Source organism: Esox lucius, chromosome 16 (genome assembly GCF_011004845.1).
Source record: "Esox lucius isolate fEsoLuc1 chromosome 16, fEsoLuc1.pri, whole genome shotgun sequence".
Classification (NCBI taxonomy): Eukaryota; Metazoa; Chordata; class Actinopteri; order Esociformes; family Esocidae; genus Esox; species Esox lucius.
The window spans coordinates 17,161,990-17,180,938 of record NC_047584.1 but is presented as its reverse complement, the minus strand read 5'-3'; the positions used below and the strand labels follow the sequence as shown (position 1 = coordinate 17,180,938).

Sequence of the window (18,949 nt, the reverse complement as noted above, 5' to 3'; positions counted from 1 at the left end):
TTTCTTGAATGCAGAAACCATTATATTTACTGTTAAAGCACAAAATACATATACAATAGAATCTGATGTGAGAATTAGTTTATTTTATGCTGCTTTTACAATATGTACCAAGAATAGATGAACAGGGTTTAACTATTGGCAGTGGAACAAGTGGAGGGAATTTAACTACGTGTCTTTACTGTACAAAATAAACAAAACATGCTTAGAAAAAACGTTTGACAAACGCTTGGCTTTTGACAAGCTTAACATTCATCCAACATTAATGTTAAAACAAGACACAGCCAACAATTGCAATGATTTATTTTCGTAGACACACACCTTGTATCCAGACCCAGTCAGCATGGAGTGCATGCAGGATAAAATAATATTGCATGTCTTGGTACCATTTCAGCAACGCATAAACTGTTCAGCTCAATAGGAACATCAGTAAAAAAAAATCCCCTTTTCAAAACAGGCACATGGGATAAGCAGCATTATTTGTTTTCATTAATTAATAATTTTTTAGCGAATTTCATCCTAGTGGCTATTCTACTTAGTAGAAAAAGTATATATATATAAAATGGACCTTAATCATTATTTTGTTTTGTTTAAAGTTATGCAGTTAATAGGCATATGTATAAAACTCTATACACTTAAAACCTTGTCACCCTTTGAAGCTTAAAAGACAATATAGTGCTTTTATCTCAATAACTGTACAAAGTTCCTGCAAGAACAGATCTGTACATGGCTACAGGAAATGCTAGCAAAAATACAATAGAAAACACTTAAAAAAAGCTGTACTGCATTCATTCCACTTATTGTATAGGTAAAGGTGCACAAACGCTGCAACTACATATGGAAACTCACTTCTATAGGTTTATAGTGGTAAAAACATGTCAGGTTTTGGTCGTTTCCAACACTTGTCATTATAACAATATCACATTTACATGTCCCACTGTCTCCCCAGCCTATCGCCATGACGATGATGTGACATATCAGTGGAGACAGGAAAGTCAACTTGTTTTTGAGCTGATTAAAAAGCAGAGCCAGCTGTTGTGTCCTTTAAATGATCCACCGACAGAGCTTTGACAGGAAAACAACAGTCAACTAGATAAACAGGGCTACTCCCAATTGACATATTAAACCCCCCGCTGCAGCGCCAGTGTTGTCTTTACTGGTGTGCGTGACTGCATTGGTGCTGCCTTGTTAGTCGGTGTATACCGCAAATTGAGTGGCACCTACTTAGGCCTACATGTGAAACGGCATAGACACTGGTCTGCTTTCCTGGAGAAGGGGGGGGTGTGGGTGCGTTGGGTTGTTCAGAGCGGGAGAGCAGGTCACCACTGAGGCAGCTCAGCAGACCGAGTCGCTGTTCGGAGGCAGTCTCCCGCTGCGTCTTGCCTCTTTCTCTTTTTTCTCCCGCTGCTTTTCCAGCTTTTCCTGGGCCTTTTTCATGTCCTTCAGTTTCTTCTTGATGGTGGCCCGGTCACTCTGGCTGGACACGCCCAGGGCCTGAGGGGGCAGTCAGGACGGGTCAGATCTGGCAACGCTACCTTAGGAAATGCACACAGACTGACTATCCCGTTGATTTCCGGTTGATTTCTGCATGTGCTGTTTTACTGAAAGGTCTTGGCACAGGGAGCTGGTTTATGTTTGGCCATAAGGTGGCAGTCTAGGCTTACAAACCTGACTGATGTGCCAAGTGGAGGAGCTTAAATTTGGATGATGTGAAAATAATTGAACGTTAATTTCGACTGGCTTCATTCTGACTGCCTAGTCTTTTTGGCCCTGTGTGAACGCATCTCTGCTTTTGTACCAAAGCGGGAGAGAAATGGATTGTTATGATGAGGTCTCTCACCCAATTAGATAGAAGCTATTTGGATTTGAATTAACCAGCTTTGCTCATGTTACTGTGTCAAAATATGTTGGATTTACTGCTGTTACACACAGAAAATGTACAAGCTATATCTCAGAAAGAGAACAATCTAGGTATTTACTGAGGCAGGCGTAAAAGGAGCCTCATCTAAAACTCCAGTAGCTAGTCACTCCCACTGGCTGGTCAGAAGACCAGGTCAGAAGCCCTGTGCCTGGCAGCAATGTGTTACTGGAGTTGTAGAAGATGTTTCACTGACCCCCTAGACAAAAAATGTCTAGCTTTTTTGGTAGCCTGACCATTTTTCTTTAGTTCCTTTTTAAAAAGTACATTCGGTCTAGAGCAGCATTATATCCAATAGCTTCTCAGTGAAACTTAATTTATTGTGCCTGAAATATTTTGATATTACAATATTTGCAAAGAGGGCTAATGGAAGTATGAATGGCTCCTAAAAATCTTGTCCTCCACCACTCAACTCAACAAATGAGTTCTGAACTTTTGCCTTGTGAGGCCCTCTTACCTTCAACTTGTCACTGTCCAGGTGCATGAGCTGATGGCCATCCACACCTTTGGCTGTGAACTCAGGCGTGTATTGGTCCATGTTCATACCCATTAACCAGTGACAGACTTGCTGATTGGTCCATTCGGAGACTGGGCGGTTCTGCCATTGATACTCTTTCCCTGTGGGCACTGGCTCGTCATCCAGGGTCTACGGAACACCAAGGAACTCATGAAGAACTGAATTACAGTCACCCAAAGCGCTGCATAATGGATTTAACAGTGTTTCAATGTCAGTTATATGTTGCTCAAAACATCATACGGCATTCAGCCCATGCATTGCACGTCACACAGTCGAAGAAGTCAGGTCAAAAAGCTGTGTGCGTACTGGTCCATTCCGAGTTTGTCACAACGCTTGTGCTGTCAGAAGAGGCCACAACGCGCAGAGGGAGGCAACGTCCAGATCGGTGAGGAAAAGTGGTCAGGCTATTTTCATAGTTTTGCATGGCCTCAATCTGCTTGTTTCAGCATAGCAGGCAGAGTAAAACAAATCACTGTTTCAACGGAACGTCAAGAAAACATAAAACCATAGACGAACACAATCACACACCTAATTAACACAATAGGAAAATAAAGGCCAGACAAGTCGCCACTGACTTTGGGGCTGCACAGAATCTGTCCTGGTTCAGTTGGAAGACCCATAGCTAAGGACAGACACTAGTTCGAACAGCGCACATTCAACACCACAGGTGGCTTCAGAGCACACTCATGCAGCATTGCTCTTCGCTGCCCATTCATGAAGTTAGGAGCATAGTTGTAAAGGGGCACCGCGGAAGCATGCGTGAGACTGTCCTCGTTTAGAGCCGTCCGAGCAGAAGCATCCAACATAAGCTTTCGTGGACGTGGAACAAAGAGAGAGAGCACTCACCTCACTGGACGAGAAGATTAAAGTATGCGAGCGCCCAGACAGATTGGGCTCCGCAACTAGACCTGAGGTGTCTGACCTGGGGCTGCCAGGGTTTGAATCATCTATGACTGACAAACTCTGGAACAAGTGGAGACAAGGAGGAACGCATTAACTAGGCAAACACATGGAGGGATGAATGGGTCAAGGACAGTTCATTCCTCCGGGGCCTGGAGCTCTAGGGAGGTCGGACATTAGACTGGTAAACACGGACATGGAGGTTGAGAATTAAATGGGGGATTAAGGTTGAAATTTAGTTCTGTGGTGATTTCCACACGGGAATCCTTTGTAAATACATTACCATCAAGGGGTAAAGGTAGGCACCAGGTCTTTGATTACACATTCATAAACCAGAGCGGATTATTCGATGAGTTCAAACAACACGACTAGCCCGACACACACGCTATTTCTAACGTCGCAACACAAACACACAACTCAAAGACAATGCGTTATAGTGCAGAGTACGCCTGTCAATCACTTGATCTAATGTTAATATTAATCATAGGCGTGATAGAAAAAGGATGGCAAGGTAGCATTATGTGAACTGTTTGATTTAAATGACACACTACCCAGTACCACACAGCCACAACACAAAAGCACAAATCCAGTGTGGGGCTATTAGTAATTCTACTACCACAGCACACATCCAGGTGGGGGTTATTAGTAGGTTCTAGGTGTGAATGGAACAATCACAGCACTACCACTAGATGGTGGGTTAGTTCTACCGTCTCTAGCCGGACGGGAGTAAAAAGGAAATCATACTGTACCAAATCTAACGAGCGACTGAATAAGGAGGACCAGGAGAGATTTGTCTGTTTTGAAAGAAGGACTGTTAGTGACAGAATGTGCCAGGTTGTTCTCCATTGCTGTATAGTTGACTGACAGCTTCAGTGGGCCGTGGGACAGAGCCAGAGTCCCAGCCAGCAGAACCAGGTCCCACGCTCTACCCACTAACTCCCCATAGACCTGGTTGTGGTGGCATCCACCCACTCCCCTGCATTTCACAGGGATAACTGTCCTGTGGCAAAATGCCAGTGAATCCTCCTCCTCACTCTAATTAATGTTGAGTGTTCCAACTGGCATCCTATTTCCTGTATAGTGCACTAGTTTTGAACAGGGCCCCATAAGGAAAAGGACAGGATGCCAGTTAGTACGCCCACAGCCTTCAGCTGGCAGCAACAGAGCGATAGTCAGAGCTACAAAGGATACAGCTGTTGTCAAATTAATGGCAAACGTTGATATTAGTTGTATTTTAGCAAACCCTAAAACTCCTAACCTACTGCATAAATTCTACCTATCCTGCTACGTAAATTCTCCTTAACCAGCAACGTAAAGCTTTCCTTAACCTGCTAAATAAAACTCTAAAAAAGTCAAATCTGACCACAGCTGTATCCTTTCTAGTCCAAACCCTGAGTAACCCTGTTCGGGTTTCTTCCTGAATGGGAGGAGCTGGCAGGTAGAACCATCCACTCCATGGCAACATTATTGTTGCTCTCTGAGAAACAACACATCTCTTGACTGGATTTGGTTATTTCCCAGAGTTAAAACCTGCTTTAAAGTGTGGATTACTGACCAATGAGTCACTGGCTTATTACTGGCCAACTCAACATGAAACGCTCCAAGGAATGACAGAGTGGTTGTTTCAATGACACCGACATTCCACTCAGTAGTGTCTACCTAAGCACACGTAACAATAAGTCTGAGGTGGATTTGGCATGCCAGTAAAATGTCCGTAATACAATTATCCCTTTGTCTTTCTCCTGTTTGATACGTGTGATTCTGAAATGACTAAACATCAGTACATCTAAGTTTAATAGTATGCCTTGTATATAGATTGGCGCCATTTGCCGGTCAGTTCTGATGTAGTGTGTAATATCGGTGTGCTCACCTTGTTCTTGCGGTCCTGGCTCTGTTCGCTGCTGGTCTCGTTGGCCGTGTACGGCAGGCTGCTGCTAGAGGACGAAGGCTCCCTGTCCCGGTCTCTGTCCCCAAACCAAGAGAAGGGCATACAGGTGGGTACAGAGGTCATGGACTCAGAGGGGGACAGGTTTCCCCCAGACTCCTCCAACAGCTCGGCAGAACCCCTGGGCATTAGAAACATAAGAGAGACAAGCTGACACCTCAGGTCACATGCTGCCTTTTTAATACAGACGTGTCCATTGAGCGCATGTGTTTCTCTCTGACTTGATTGGTGACTCGCAGCAATAATCGGAAAGAATGCAGCATCCCAGGTGGTCGTAGGTGTCCTAATGTGAGAAACCTTATTAGCTGCAGAGCGGTAAAAGTGGTTTTTAAAGCTTCTGGCTCATCTTGAAGTCATTTTCCTCCCACGAATTTGTCTTGAGATTTTCAACAGTTGAAGCTATAACCATCTATGACCCCATCACTGAAAGGTAATACCACAGAGGAGTTAAAACCCAGACAGTAGCTTAATATGAATCTACTACAACTACTACTACAAAAAAACACTGGTAAACTGTAACAGTAGACAAACCTTTTGAATATATTTACAAATCAGGTGTTCCTTGCTGACATAGGTCTGCTGCTTTTTTGGTGTCCCCTAGTTTAGCCTACTAAATGCCAATTAGCAAACGAAGGGACCAGTCACATTTTTTATTGAATTGGCTTAAGTACATGTGGTCACATGGAACATTCTGCAATAGTAACAGGAGTAACAGGTAAAACATTTGATCATGTCATTGAAGCTTACATTAAAAAAGCACTACACATTTTACTGTTTTATGAACTCTGTGGATAGAGGACAATGTCGTTCTCTGCTCTATTCAGCTGCTTCTACTCCAGCCTATTTTTAAGAGGTGTTTAGTGCAAATGTTAGCCCGTTTATAGGATGTGGTGAAACATGACATACCTGCTGTCCAGAGAGGCTCGCATCGCTTCCTTGTCATGTTTTTTCCCTTTGCCACCAGACTTCCGGAGGCCACTGTTTGTTTTAGAGTAAATATTGAAGAGCTTCAGAATAAATATCGGAACAGGACTGAAATCCATATCATCATCTCAGACACTTACCCAAAAATGTTCTTTTTGGGTTTTCCAGCTGAAGAACTTTCAATTGGCTCATCTGTAACAATGAAACTATAACAATTAAAAGAAGGTTCCATGTCATCTATTTTCCTTGGTTGTGATGTGCGTGTTTTATATTATGGTTTTCTTGTGTGCTATGAAGAGAAGCAGTGTGTAAACTTCTTTAAGGTGCAGTCTGAGACGTGAACAACAAATAACAAATCTTTTTTTAAACCTCCCATTTTGAGCTGGATGTGTAATATGTTGTTAATATCTACATAGTCTCCAAGTAGAATCACTATTAGGTTAGCCATGATGGTTTTGATGACATGGGGCACATACACCATCAGCCATAACATTATGACCACCTACCTAATATTGTGTAGGTCCACCTTTTGCAACCAAAACAGCCCTGACCCCACTAGCCCTGACTCCACTAGACCTCTAAAGGTGTGCTGTGGTATCTGGCACCAAGATGTTAGCAGCAGATCCTTCTAGTCCTGTAAGTTGCGAGGTGTGGCCTCCATGGATCAGACTTGTTTGTCCAGCACATCCCACAGATGGTCAATTGGATTGAGATCTGGGGAATTTGGAGGCCAAGTCAACACCAACTCGTTGTTGTGTTCCTCAAACCATTCCTGAACCATTTTTGCTCTGTGGCAGGGCGCATCATCCTGCTGAAAGAGGCCAATGCCGTCAGGGAATACTGTTGCCATGAAAGGGTGCACATGAAAGGGTCTGCAACAATGCTTAGGTAGGTGGTACGTGTCAAAGTAACATCCACATGAATGGCAGGACCCAAGGTATCCCAGCAGAACATTGCCCAAAGCATCACACTGCCTCCACTGGCTTGCCTCCTTCCCATAGTGCATCCTGGTGCCATGTGTTCTCCAGGTAAGCGACGCACACGCACCCGGGCATCCATGTTATGTAAAAGGAAACATGATTCATCAGACCAGGCCACCTTCTTCCATTGCTCTGTGGTCCAGTTCTGATGCTCACGTGCCCATTGCAGGTGCTTTCAGCTGTGGAAAGGGGTCAGCATGGGCACCCTGACTGGTCTGCGGCTACACAGCCCCATACGCAACAAACTGCGATGCACTAGGTGTTCTGACACCTTTCTATCAGTACCAGCATTAACCTTTTCAGCAATTTGAGCTACAGTAGCTCATCTGTTGGATTGGACCACACGGGCCAGCCTTCGCTCCCCACATGCATCAATGAACCTTGGCCCAGTCGCTGGTTCGCCACTTTTCTTTCCTTCAACCACTTTTGATAGGTACTGACCACTGCAGACTGGGAACACCCCACAAGGGCTGCCGTTTTGGAGATGCTCTGACCCAGTCGTATAGCCATCACAATTTGTCCCTTGTTAAAGTCACTCAGATCCTTACGGTTGCCCATTTGTCCTGCTTCTAACACACCAACTTTGAGGACAGAATGTTCACTTGCTGCCTAATATATCCCACCCACTGACAGGTGCCATGATAACCAGATTATCAGTGTTATTCACTTCACCTGTCAGTGGTCATAATGTTATGGCTGATCGGTGCATCTGCACATTTATCACATAAAACACAATTTTGGGGACCTTTTTTGGCTCAACTTTTACAATCGGTGGCCATATATCCCCAAACGCATCTTTAATAAAACACATTGTTTACCTATAACAATGAAATAAACAAGTAGACAATGCCTAACAGTAAGGGCCACTTACATATGTTGACAGTCAGTGGTGGTAGCAGCAATAACTGATGTTCTATGTGTACTTGGTTAAGGCTGTGTTGTGATAGCAGATTCCCCTCTGGAGGAGGGCCAGGCATTACCTTTGAGCTCCTTGACCTTTCCCTTGGAGTCCCTCTTCTTCACGTTGTGCAAAACCCCTGATGGGGAGTGTGGTGAGGGCAAAGAGGTGTCTTTGGGCTGGGACAGGGAGGAACTACCACCACTCTCGCCACTGTCTCTCTGGGACAGGGGCAGCCTGGATCTCTCCCCAGCCTCTGGGGGGTCATCCTTCTGGCCATTCCCAGAGGAGATAGGCACGGGCACAGACAGGCTCTCCTGGAAGGATCTTCTCCTCCTGGACATGTCCTCTTCCTCCTCCTCATCCTCCTCATTCGCCTGGAGGGACACCCAGTCAGTAGTGAATGAGGACAGATGAACAGTGGCTCAGCGCAGAAACACGTTAACATTTGTATCGGTCAAGCATTCACTATAAGGGAGGGCAGTCACAGAGGAGCTGCATTAGCTGGCACTATTGAACTTGTTTCTTAATCAAACAGAATATTCTGAGCCAACCTGTGAGTGGCACGGCGACACCCCAAGGTTCTCCTTCAGCTTGGTGCGAGACGGACGACTCCTCTTTGGGGCCAGTAGGACCTTGGCCTTGTGTGCGCTGGTGTCCAGGCGCTCCGTCTCAGGGACCACCTCACTCCAGTCTGTTGGAGGGGAAGATGAAAAAACACAGCTCAGTACAGACAACACAACATCCCAGTGTTCACTCCTCTCAAACACATACTTGGCACATAGTTCTACAACCACATTAGTAAATGAAGGGTGGCTCCAAGCAGTGTTGATTTCGTCGCATATTTTTGTCTTACTTAGTTTGAGTTTATTGGTATACTACAACTCTGTACAACAGCTCTAATGTAGTCTGACAAGACATTTTGATTATTCCCATGAATGGAGTTAAGGCAGGCTTAATATGCATTGTTTCATAGAAAGATTCCAACTACCCTAGACCTGTTGTCCAGGGCTATAGTAGACTGATAAAAACGAAAACGACAAAAAAGCTATTAACATGACCACAGCTCCAAGCTCTGTTTGCCAAGCAGATGTTCAGCCCCACCTAACGGGAGAGAGTCCACAGACTGGGTTTTTGTGAGGGGGCCTTCGCTGCCCTGACTGGACCTTCTCTTCTCTTCAGCAGAGCTCAGACCCGACTGGATCTCGCCCTTGTCAGCAGGTGGGCCGCTGCCCTCCAGAGCCACTATCTGAGGGGGGAACCAGAGAATGGACGATCAACCTCGGGTCTTCCACAACAGGCTGTTTCTGAAGCTCCATTCTGTTTCTCCAGAGGCTGCTCTTACCCTGTCCTGTAGACTGTCAAGCTGCTCCTTGTACAAGCGATCCTTCTCATCTAGTAATTTCTTCAGCTCCTCCTCCTTCTTCACAAAGTCAATCTCCCTGGAAAGGAATTTGACCATCAGACTAGTTCATGGAGAATTTTATTTAGGTTGACACATTGCCTGCATTTAACACAACATGACTCAGCATGGAGGCAGTGGAAGCCTTCAGCGTGTTCAGAATTGAGACTAACTCAGGTCAACACAGAAACTCACTCAGCGGAATTCAAGAGTTCTGAATAATACAAAACATCGGTGAGCAAACACGTCTAACTTGGCCCCAGAACTGAACTCACTTCTGCTGGTAGTCTTTGAGCAATTTCTTGGCCTTGTTGTACTTTTTGTCCAAGGCTTCGTACTGGTTCTGGGTCTCTGAAAGATGCTCATTGACTGTTTTACACAAAGCTTGGGCCTCCAGCCAGTACTTCTCCAGCTTCAACATCTTCTCATTATTCTCCTCAATCTTCTGCTCCAGCTCTGCCTCTCTCACCTCCCTGGACCCTTTGTCTTCCTCGGATGCCCTTAGCTGGAGAGGAATAGAGAAATGTCTTTAAATACCTATATGTAAGGGTTTCTAAGCCACTACAATTAGCATATGCAAATGTTGACAGACAGACAACATTATGGTTGGTCTCTGAGCTGGCTACTGCTTGCGCTTATTGCATTGATCTACATTTACTGAAAAACAGTCATAAGTTCCTTAGATTTACATACCTTCTCCTTCAGTTGTTTTATTTCAGCTGTCGCTATGCTGTGTTTCAACTGAAGCTAGGGTAAACAAAGAAACAGTTTAAGAAGCCGAAAACACGAACGGCGACCAATGCCCCTCACTGGGCTACGACTGCGTTGTGTAATACCTCTTTGAACTTGAAGCTCATCTGTGTCGAGTCCATGTTGGAGGGCATGAACATGGCCTCGGTCTCCGGCAGGTCGAACACCTCTGCCGTCCTTCCGCTGGAGAAACTAGACCTTAGTATTCCTTGCTCCCGGTCATCATCCTCCTCGTAGTGGTCCTCCTAAAACAAAACCAAACACATGATAGAATCATGCAGCCAATCACCAGCCCATGTCCATGTGGTGCTCAGCAGCCGGGAGCCCAGGAGGGAGGTTTAGGTAATCCCTACATGGTATCCCAGGGTTAGGGTGGCGGCCTGTGGAGTGCCCAGCAGGAGGCCTGTATCGGCAGTCAACTCATTTCTGCTGCCCATCATCACAACCACAGGACCCACCCCCTGACACAGGACCCAGGGAGGAATGCACCGCACTAAGCCCACACAACTCCTTCAATTTGCATACCTCCACTGAAACGGTCAAATATCAGGCCTGGTTTGTCAGCGCTAACAGCGGTTCATTGTACATGAGTCGCGGCGTATTCAAATGAACATACCCATAAAATACGCTCCACCTTCGGATATGAATATATATAAATCAACTTTTATCAGACGCAGTAGGTTTAAGCTTTGCCCTACCTTTCTGTGCTTGTTTCCTCTATAAATTATGGCCTGTCATTGCTAGTGCTTCTTGAAAAGCAAACATTGCATAATTTCAGCAGCTCGATCTCCCCACCCTAACTACACAGTGCCAGGTGAGTTAGCCAGCACTCTCCTCCAGGCTGAGGTTCTGAGGGTGACTGGACAGGGCCAATCACAGCTGACTAACCTCCTCAGTGGTGGGTTCGTAGGGGTCGTCCAGGTAACTAAGCTCCTCAGTGGAGTGTTCGTAGTAGTCGTCTAGGTAACTAACCTCCTCAGTGGAGTGTTCTTAGTAGTCGTCCAGGTAACTAACCTCCTCAGTGGAGTGTTCGTAGTAGTCGTCCAGGTAACTAACCTCCTCAGTGGACTGTTCGTAGTAGTCGTCCAGGTAACTAACCTCCTCAGTGGAGTGTTCGTAGTAGTCGTCCAGGTAACTAACCTCCTCAGTGGAGTGTTTGTAGTGGTCGTCCAGGTAACTAACCTCCTCAGTGGAGTGTTTGTAGTGGTCGTCCAGGTAACTAACCTCCTCAGTGGAGTGTTCGTAGGGGTCGTCCAGGTGCTGTTGCTGTTTCTGGTTCTTCTCCTGTTCCAGTGTCTCACTGATGAGGCGCGCCACCTCGCTTTGGGTGCCTGGCTTCTCCCGGCCAATCAGAAAGCTGTTGGAATAAGAGGGTGGTGGGTCAGCGTGGAGAGTGGTAGAATGATTCTTCCCTCTAAACCTGGGAACACCGGAGAAGTTTCAGTCTCAGTGGCTGACTCCACACTACCGCAGTGACGTGAGGAAACACAGACGAAGCCTATGTACTTCCACTTTTCCGTGTATGAGTGAGTGCTTCATTTGCCTACAGTGAATCATTAACATAGTCACCCACAGCTCACATGGGATTCTCTTTTTATGGACACCTGAGACAAACATAGTAGAGGAAAACAAAGTGATTTTCCCGACATTTCTGCATTTCTAAAATATATTTATTTCACTTGTGGTCTCCCTGACTGGCACACTTTCCTCTAACGCTGCCAGATAACCTAGAACCCTGGGGAGTTTAGACACGCTTGTGATGAATACCACTTATTTCCCAAGGCCCATCAGAGCTGGAGCTCACCTGACTGTTCCTTTGGTGTTCTTCAGGACTGTAGCAGCAAACAGCTGGGTCACTCCAACCAGACTGATGCCATCCACCTCTACTATCTGGTCATTTACCTGGATCCTACAAGAACAGCCATGCGATTAACAAGGCAAGATATTTGACACATTTTGTATGTTGGAAAGAGGACATGCTTTTATCTGGAGAGAATATTTGGCGATATGTTTAGTAACTGTTCTTTTCTCTGAAAACAAGGTAGTTCAAATGCATATATTAGCTAGCAGCTAACAGAACTGGATTCCATGGGAAGCAGAAGGAGCTATTTTCTTTTGCCGCCTCACAGATTTATAAATACAGTCAGTTGTTTAGATATGGTGCTTGAAATCCCCTGAGTTGAGACATGCATATCCTTTGACATTCAGACAGTGTTGTGGGTCATCCAGATGGACCTATGAGGCTCCAGTAGTGCGCAGCACCGTTTAACTGCCAGTTCAAACACATTTAAACGTGCATTGCATGAGTTAAGGCCAGCAGTGTTCCCAGAGGGTGGGGCCTCTCACCTCCCATCCCGCTCAGCCGCTCCACCCTCAGTAATGGTCTTCACAAAGATCCCCAGTTTCTCCAGGCCCTGGTCGGCCCCCACTCCCATTCCTATGATACTGATGCCCAGGCCGTTGTCTCCTGTGGACAGAGGAGGGTGGCAGGTTTATGACTGTTCTCTGGGCCGGTGAAGCAGAGATGTTTCTAGGCCAGTGCTTGCCCGTCCTCAACGGGCCTAATGAATTAATAAAGTAATAAAGAATGAGAAGACTGACCCTTTTCAATTTCCACGGGGAACACATCCATCTTCTCCACCCTTTTCTCCAGCTCATACTCCGCTGACGCTGCAACAGGGTCCACCTCATCGTTACGCCGGTCGTAGTCCTCATTGGAGTAGGTGGCGAAAACCTGCAGCGTGGAAACACAGCCACAATGGGCTTACAACCAGGCTTTCCACAACCACCACACGTTCCAACAACGATCTGTGGACTTAAAGAGCAACTTGAACGCCCTGGATCTGCGTGTGCTTTTCTTTTGCTCTCGCCATATGAAGTCAATATCACATCCTCAAAGTAAACAGAACGAATCAAAAACATCTCAGGAAACCTGCAGTATATTTTTTCTGAGGATTTAGATGCATCATTTCGCATCTGACTAAGGCTTTTGGTGCAGTATTTTTCAAGTAAAACAATTAGCTAAATTGGAAAAGTTGCAATCTTATGTAAACCGTCTGAGGACTTGGGCAAGTCTCTTGTGGTTTTTCTGTCCCGTTGGATGTTATTTTGGCCCTGTTTTGTTAGCTTGTCTGTGCATCTCAAATTCATTTGTTTGTTGTGGTAACCATTGGAGACACATAGATCCAGTAGCATCATGACTACTGTCCAGGTTGGAGAAGAACCACTGCTAGCTATAGAAGCAGGTTCATAGAAAGGGACAGGAGGAAACTAGCAAGGCACAGTAGTGCAACTAGGCAAAGGCCTAAGAGGCAATGGCTTCCAGACAAACTCCAAGCCCCATAATTTAGCCAGCTAGCTAGCTAGCCCTGGCCCCCCCATCCCCCAGGGCCTCTTTCTTTCATCATTAAATATTTATTTTGGTTTATTGATTTAGCCTTCCTTAACTACATTACCACTTTCATTAACCTCAATTTAATTATAGACACATTATATTCAATTATTTCCCAAGGTATCTAGTAGGAGTTTGTGATGCCATTGACCTTAACAGAGCTTCTGGACCAGTGGAAGCAAAACAGACCCATAACATCAAAGATCACCCATCCTGAATTTTACAGGGGGTATGAGCTACTTTCTTGCATACGGATCCTTGTTTCAATGCCAAAACTCAGAACTATTAATTTATTTAGTCTCTACTTGGATTTAAATTTCAATAAATACTTTATCAGACTAGCCCTTAATGTCTCTTACTATAACCCTTATTCATTAGTTAGTAAAAAAAGCTCTCCCTGTACCATCAACTCTTGTTCCCCCTTTGTATTGCCAGTGAAAGGGGCCTCTGTCTCTGTTAGTTTTCATACAGTGAGGTAACTTGGTGTCTCACCGGTTTACAGCAAACAGAAGCGCTGAGGCATACAAATGACAATATGCACAAAAGACACACTGTTCAGGGGACTTTGTAATTTCGACGGCCATAACAGAGCAATCTAGTCCAGTCTCCGTTCAGCTCTGAGACGACACGGCTGTTTCCTAGTCAGGATCCCAGTCGCACACACTGTGAGGCAGGCAGATCACGCCCCAAGAGAAACTAGGCCACAGCTGGGAGGAAAAGAGGAGTGGATGTGGCAAAAGATCACTGCTTTGTGGTGACAGGTGGTAATCCTCGATGCTAAAATGAGGAGATAACATGAACATCACACAAAGCCATTGTTCAGTCCCCAATCTTCTGCCTCAGCATTCACTACAGGTGGATGTTTATCCCAGCTACTGCAGGGATTTAATCAAACATCACAGTTTATTTACGCACGGCGTGCTGCATACTAGTCGTCCGACGTGGCCACCTTCCATGACACTTTCCGTGAAACACTCCTAGTGTCACATTAAGGTGAACTTTCATCGCTTCTCCCTTCACTGTGGAGATAACCATCTGCTGGGAGTGCCTTTGTAGCCAGGATGTAGTATAATGGTGTCTCCGATCTAGTTAAAGCTGCCAGGCTCTGTGGCATGTCCTCTCATTAAAGTCACAATGTGACATCCAGCCAGAGAGACAGAGGACCAGAGCAAGCCGCACAGCCAGCTGGGATATCAAAGCTGCTTTTCACAGATGATCACAGCTCTAGTTCGCGACAAGAGAGATCATCAGCAGTCAGTAACACAGTGAACTCCACTGAACTCCTGATACCATCTGAACTGCTTCTACTCCCAGACTGTCCAGCCTTTTGCTGCCAAATGACTTGTATTTTTTGAGTTTTATTAAATATTTTTATGATATTTTGTATGTATAGATTTCAGTTGGTACTTAACCATGGGAGTGATGGAAAAGACTACCAAAGTCTTCAGCTGAGATATTGTTTGGACTTCCTGTCAAGAGCTGCAGAAAACTTGCTCAAAAGGAAATGTGTCCCTCCAGGAAATGGGCAGATGATATGTTTGGGTTGAAAAGGGGAGGAATGCTGATGACTTAACAACTGTCTAAGCCAAGGGAATTAATTCATAGTCTTGAGTTGATTTAGTTGTCCCTAATTTCTAAGGCATGGCTTCAGCTTCAACTCAAGTGTAACTTTGCTAGAACAACAGTGCTTTCCATGCATGGGCAGAGTACTTGTTACCTCAAGGATCCTCTGTGTCCTGGACCTGACCCAATGCCCTTTTTACTGTTATTGTTACATGTCAATGTAAAGCTCAGATAAGAGTTACACTGTTATAGTCCGAGCACTTTAATCCGGTTAAAAGCACCAGACACCAATACAAACTGGCTTAGCGGATAGAGCCCAGCCTGCCATCGACCAACACTCCCTATGGTTTTGGGAAGTTAGATGTCTAAGTGCTGTGGTAGACACTAATTCTCTCTCCATGGCGGTTCATGTCTGTTGTGAACTCCAAGTGTTCTCCAGATGTTACGAGTGAGGCCAGCGTATGGTCTGGGTGATTACAGCGAACGTTTGCGTCCGCCGGGGCCAACAGGGAGTGACTGAGCCCGTCTATACGATTAGAGATGGATTCATTTGGAAGCTTGGACGTAGTGTGGAGGCGGCATGACGTAATCCATGAAACATTTGCACTCCGGGCAGCTCGGTCTGAGGTCTGGATCCTACAGCATGTCACGACCTGAGGACCCTGGCAGGCTAGGCAGTCGTTTGACTCCTGCTCTCCACTGTCTCTGGGATGCTATGCTATGGGTTCATACAAGCACATTCCCATCAAAACGGGGAGAAACCAAAGGCACACTACTGTCATTTTGTGGTTGGGAGGAAGAATGCTATTCGTGAAGCCTCAGCCCCTATAAGGACAGCTCTATTCTTCTCATCATTTTCCAAAAGAGGTGGATGCAGCCTGTGTCCGTAGGTATAATCTACTCAAAGTTTAACGCTAACCCCTGAATCCCCTGCTTTGGATTTACTCCCCTAGCTAGGCTGCCATTTCTTAAGCTTGGACACAAAGGCAAGGCCATCTCACGAAGTACGCAGATTAGAGTGGATCTACCAATTAATACAGACTGTTCAAATGCTCTCTGGTATTTTGAAGGAGAACATTTCAAACAGACAGTCCTTGTTTTACCTGGCACACACACATGCGCACGATGGTTAAAGACAGTCCTCTCTCAAGACAGAATTTACATTACCAACCAGGCTGATAAGATTGGGATTTAACAGCAATTTAAAATCCAAAAGATACAATAAAAACTAAGCAGACAGAAATGTCATTAAGGATGGAAAATGCTTGGTTTTAGGGGTTTACAGTAATTAAATGGAGAAAATGGAACAGTGAATGTAACAGTAGAATGGAGGGAACACACTGATGCGTCCCAGGCCTCGGTTGGACTCTGCAGCGGTTTGGCTTCTCTCACACTTTTTTCTGTCCGACTTTCCTGTTGCCATGGAATACTGCAGCTATTCAGAACAATGTCCCTTTCTCTGCTGCTGAAACCTAATTACTCAAGCACTGTCTCTCACACAGCAAGGAGACTTCGGAATGAATATCTTTATTAGACACAAAAAAACTAGAAAAGATACACAGATCACTGTTATTAGAGATCTTCAGTTGCAGTGTGAAACACCCGTTATCCCCATCACTGTGTGCAGGCCTGCTGGATGGACAGGTATCTAGTGTGATCATGTAGCCTACACTGACCAAGACAAGCATATTCGGATCAGGCCGGTCAAGCGCACATTACTTAATTAGACAACCCAGGCTCAAAGCGTCGTAATTAAAGTAGCATAGCACTGTCTTTGTTGTAATATTGCGCCCCTAAATCTTTAATTGGGTGACAGAAGCTGTGATGTGGCTCGCTAAACCGTAGTGCCATCTGCTTCATATTTTCGGCTTCTTCGCGACTTGTGACAGCCTGTCTCCCAGCACGCATGGCTTGACAATTACACTTACAACCTACCTACCAAAAGAGAGGACTGTCGGCCTGTCTACCCAAACACAAACACACACACACAATATTTTCCCCTGTCCCGTTATCCCTTCCCCCAAAAGAATACCACTGTGGGAAATGAGTCAGCAGCTGGGACGGAGCTAACTAGAGAAGGCTGCGACGCGCCAAGGCAGCAAAGCGAGCACAGAGTGACGCGCCAGGGCAGCAAAGCAAGCACAGAGTGACGCGCCAGGGCAGCAAAGCGAGCACAGAGTCCCGGATCAGGGAGAGCGCAGAATGTAAGCAGCTCCACAAAGACAACAAATGAAAACACGCTGTGGGAGCGGGGCAGGGGCCTGGCTCAGATCCCACAGTAATTAGGAAAGAAAGCTTGCTGCCAGGTTATTCAGCGCTGAATAAACAAAGCAGAGAAAAGGTCCCAATGCTTCCCACTAGATGCACTGCAAAAAAAAAAGATAGGACCAGAAAGAAACATTAACAAACAAAATAGTCATTAAAACAGAATCTTCTCAGCTCTACCGTTAAAGCAATAAAGAAATGAACGGATCACTCTGGAAATGCAGAGAGACTGCCAGAAGCAGAATGGGAATGAGGCCACATGCTAACCCTGTGTTTGGGGCAGCAGTGTCTGAGGGCTCGGAGTGTGCGTTGAAAACAGGTTAAACAGGCTTGGTCGCCAACGGCCCACAGACTCAGATAAACAGGCGTCTCTAATGCACTGCTGGAGAGGCTGTTCAAAACTCTCCCATGAAACTATCTTCTGTAACACTGTCAACAAGCTAGGTGAAAACACACAACTGTTAGCGATTTTCTTATTCGGAGTCAACCATTGAAATGCAATACGAGGTAATGGCAGTCAGCCTCAGATCAGTCGAAGTCCTGCCGTGCCAAACAGTTAAAAGGCAGCACTGAAGAAGCTGTATTAGCATTCAAGGCCATCCGCACCAGTCTCCAGCCCAGTGCTAGTCCAGGTGTCTGGAAGGAGCCCAGATCCTGGCAGGCCTTCCTCCACTCCCCAACTAGTGGCTACGCTAGGCTGACTTCTCTGCTAGCTTGATCAGGAGCTGTATCTCACACATTAATCTGGCCATCAGTAGACTGACATAAAGATAGAGGGTGAAATGCATAACACTTTGCAGAGGTGGGGACAGGAGCAACCCTTCCCAGAGTATGGTATTGGGCATGGTATTGGGTATGGTATTGGGCATGGTATTGGGCATGGTATTGGGTATGGTATTGGGCATGGTATTGGGCATGGTATTGGGCATGGTATTGGGCATGGTATTGGGCATGGTATTGGGCATGGTATTGGGTATGGTATTGGGCATGGTATTGGGCATGGTATTGGGCATGGTATTGGGTATGGTATTGGGCATGGTATTGGGCATGGTATTGGGCATGGTATTGGGCATGGTATTGGGTATGGTATTGGGCATGGTATTGGGCATGGTATTGGGTATGGTATTGGGCATGGTATTGGGCATGGTATTGGGCATGGTATTGGGCATGGTATTGGGCATGGTATTGGGGCCCGACGGTTTCTACTATCACTCCCTCTCTACCTCCTAGGATTCACCCACAGGAAACCAAGTGGGTATAAGAGGACAGACACAGCCCACTTCTATGAACATAGGTTCCCTCCCAATTTTACTAGAAATGCACATCAGTAATCATCCAGCCTCTGGTATTCTTTTTGAGCAAGGGGACAGTCTGTCACCAGTGGCAGACCTTTTGTCCGCTATGCAGTCGAAATGATTGTTGCTAACGCCTACAACAAGTGCCATGAATTAAGACTGTCTGGCAAGGTTAGCGGCTTTGAAATCAAAACATTGGTGATG

At 45.7% G+C, this 18,949-nt stretch overlaps 1 protein-coding gene across 4 annotated transcripts in view; it reads right to left on the bottom strand.

The window, feature by feature from the left end:
* Positions 1-61: 61 nt before the first annotated feature.
* ppp1r9ala (protein phosphatase 1 regulatory subunit 9A-like A) overlaps positions 62-18,949 on the bottom strand; it is a 30,712-nt gene continuing 11,824 nt past the window's right edge. For 2 of the 4 annotated variants that reach the window (XM_020054856.3, XM_020054855.3), the window contains exons 3-20: positions 12,833-12,965; positions 12,578-12,698; positions 12,036-12,140; positions 11,456-11,588; positions 10,318-10,476; positions 10,175-10,228; positions 9,757-9,986; positions 9,425-9,521; positions 9,184-9,328; positions 8,634-8,773; positions 8,162-8,456; positions 6,342-6,393; positions 6,184-6,255; positions 5,203-5,398; positions 4,082-4,126; positions 3,279-3,395; positions 2,373-2,561; positions 62-1,491 (exon numbers count right to left, since the gene is read on the bottom strand). In XM_020054856.3, the coding sequence (XP_019910415.1) occupies positions 1,333-1,491; positions 2,373-2,561; positions 3,279-3,395; positions 4,082-4,126; positions 5,203-5,398; positions 6,184-6,255; positions 6,342-6,393; positions 8,162-8,456; positions 8,634-8,773; positions 9,184-9,328; positions 9,425-9,521; positions 9,757-9,986; positions 10,175-10,228; positions 10,318-10,476; positions 11,456-11,588; positions 12,036-12,140; positions 12,578-12,698; positions 12,833-12,965 (2,442 nt within the window). In that variant the 3' untranslated portion in view covers positions 62-1,332. The remainder of the gene's footprint in view (positions 1,492-2,372; positions 2,562-3,278; positions 3,396-4,081; positions 4,127-5,202; positions 5,399-6,183; positions 6,256-6,341; positions 6,394-8,161; positions 8,457-8,633; positions 8,774-9,183; positions 9,329-9,424; positions 9,522-9,756; positions 9,987-10,174; positions 10,229-10,317; positions 10,477-11,455; positions 11,589-12,035; positions 12,141-12,577; positions 12,699-12,832; positions 12,966-18,949) is intronic. The other 2 variants (XM_010879869.5, XM_020054857.2) reach the window with 2 other exon arrangements.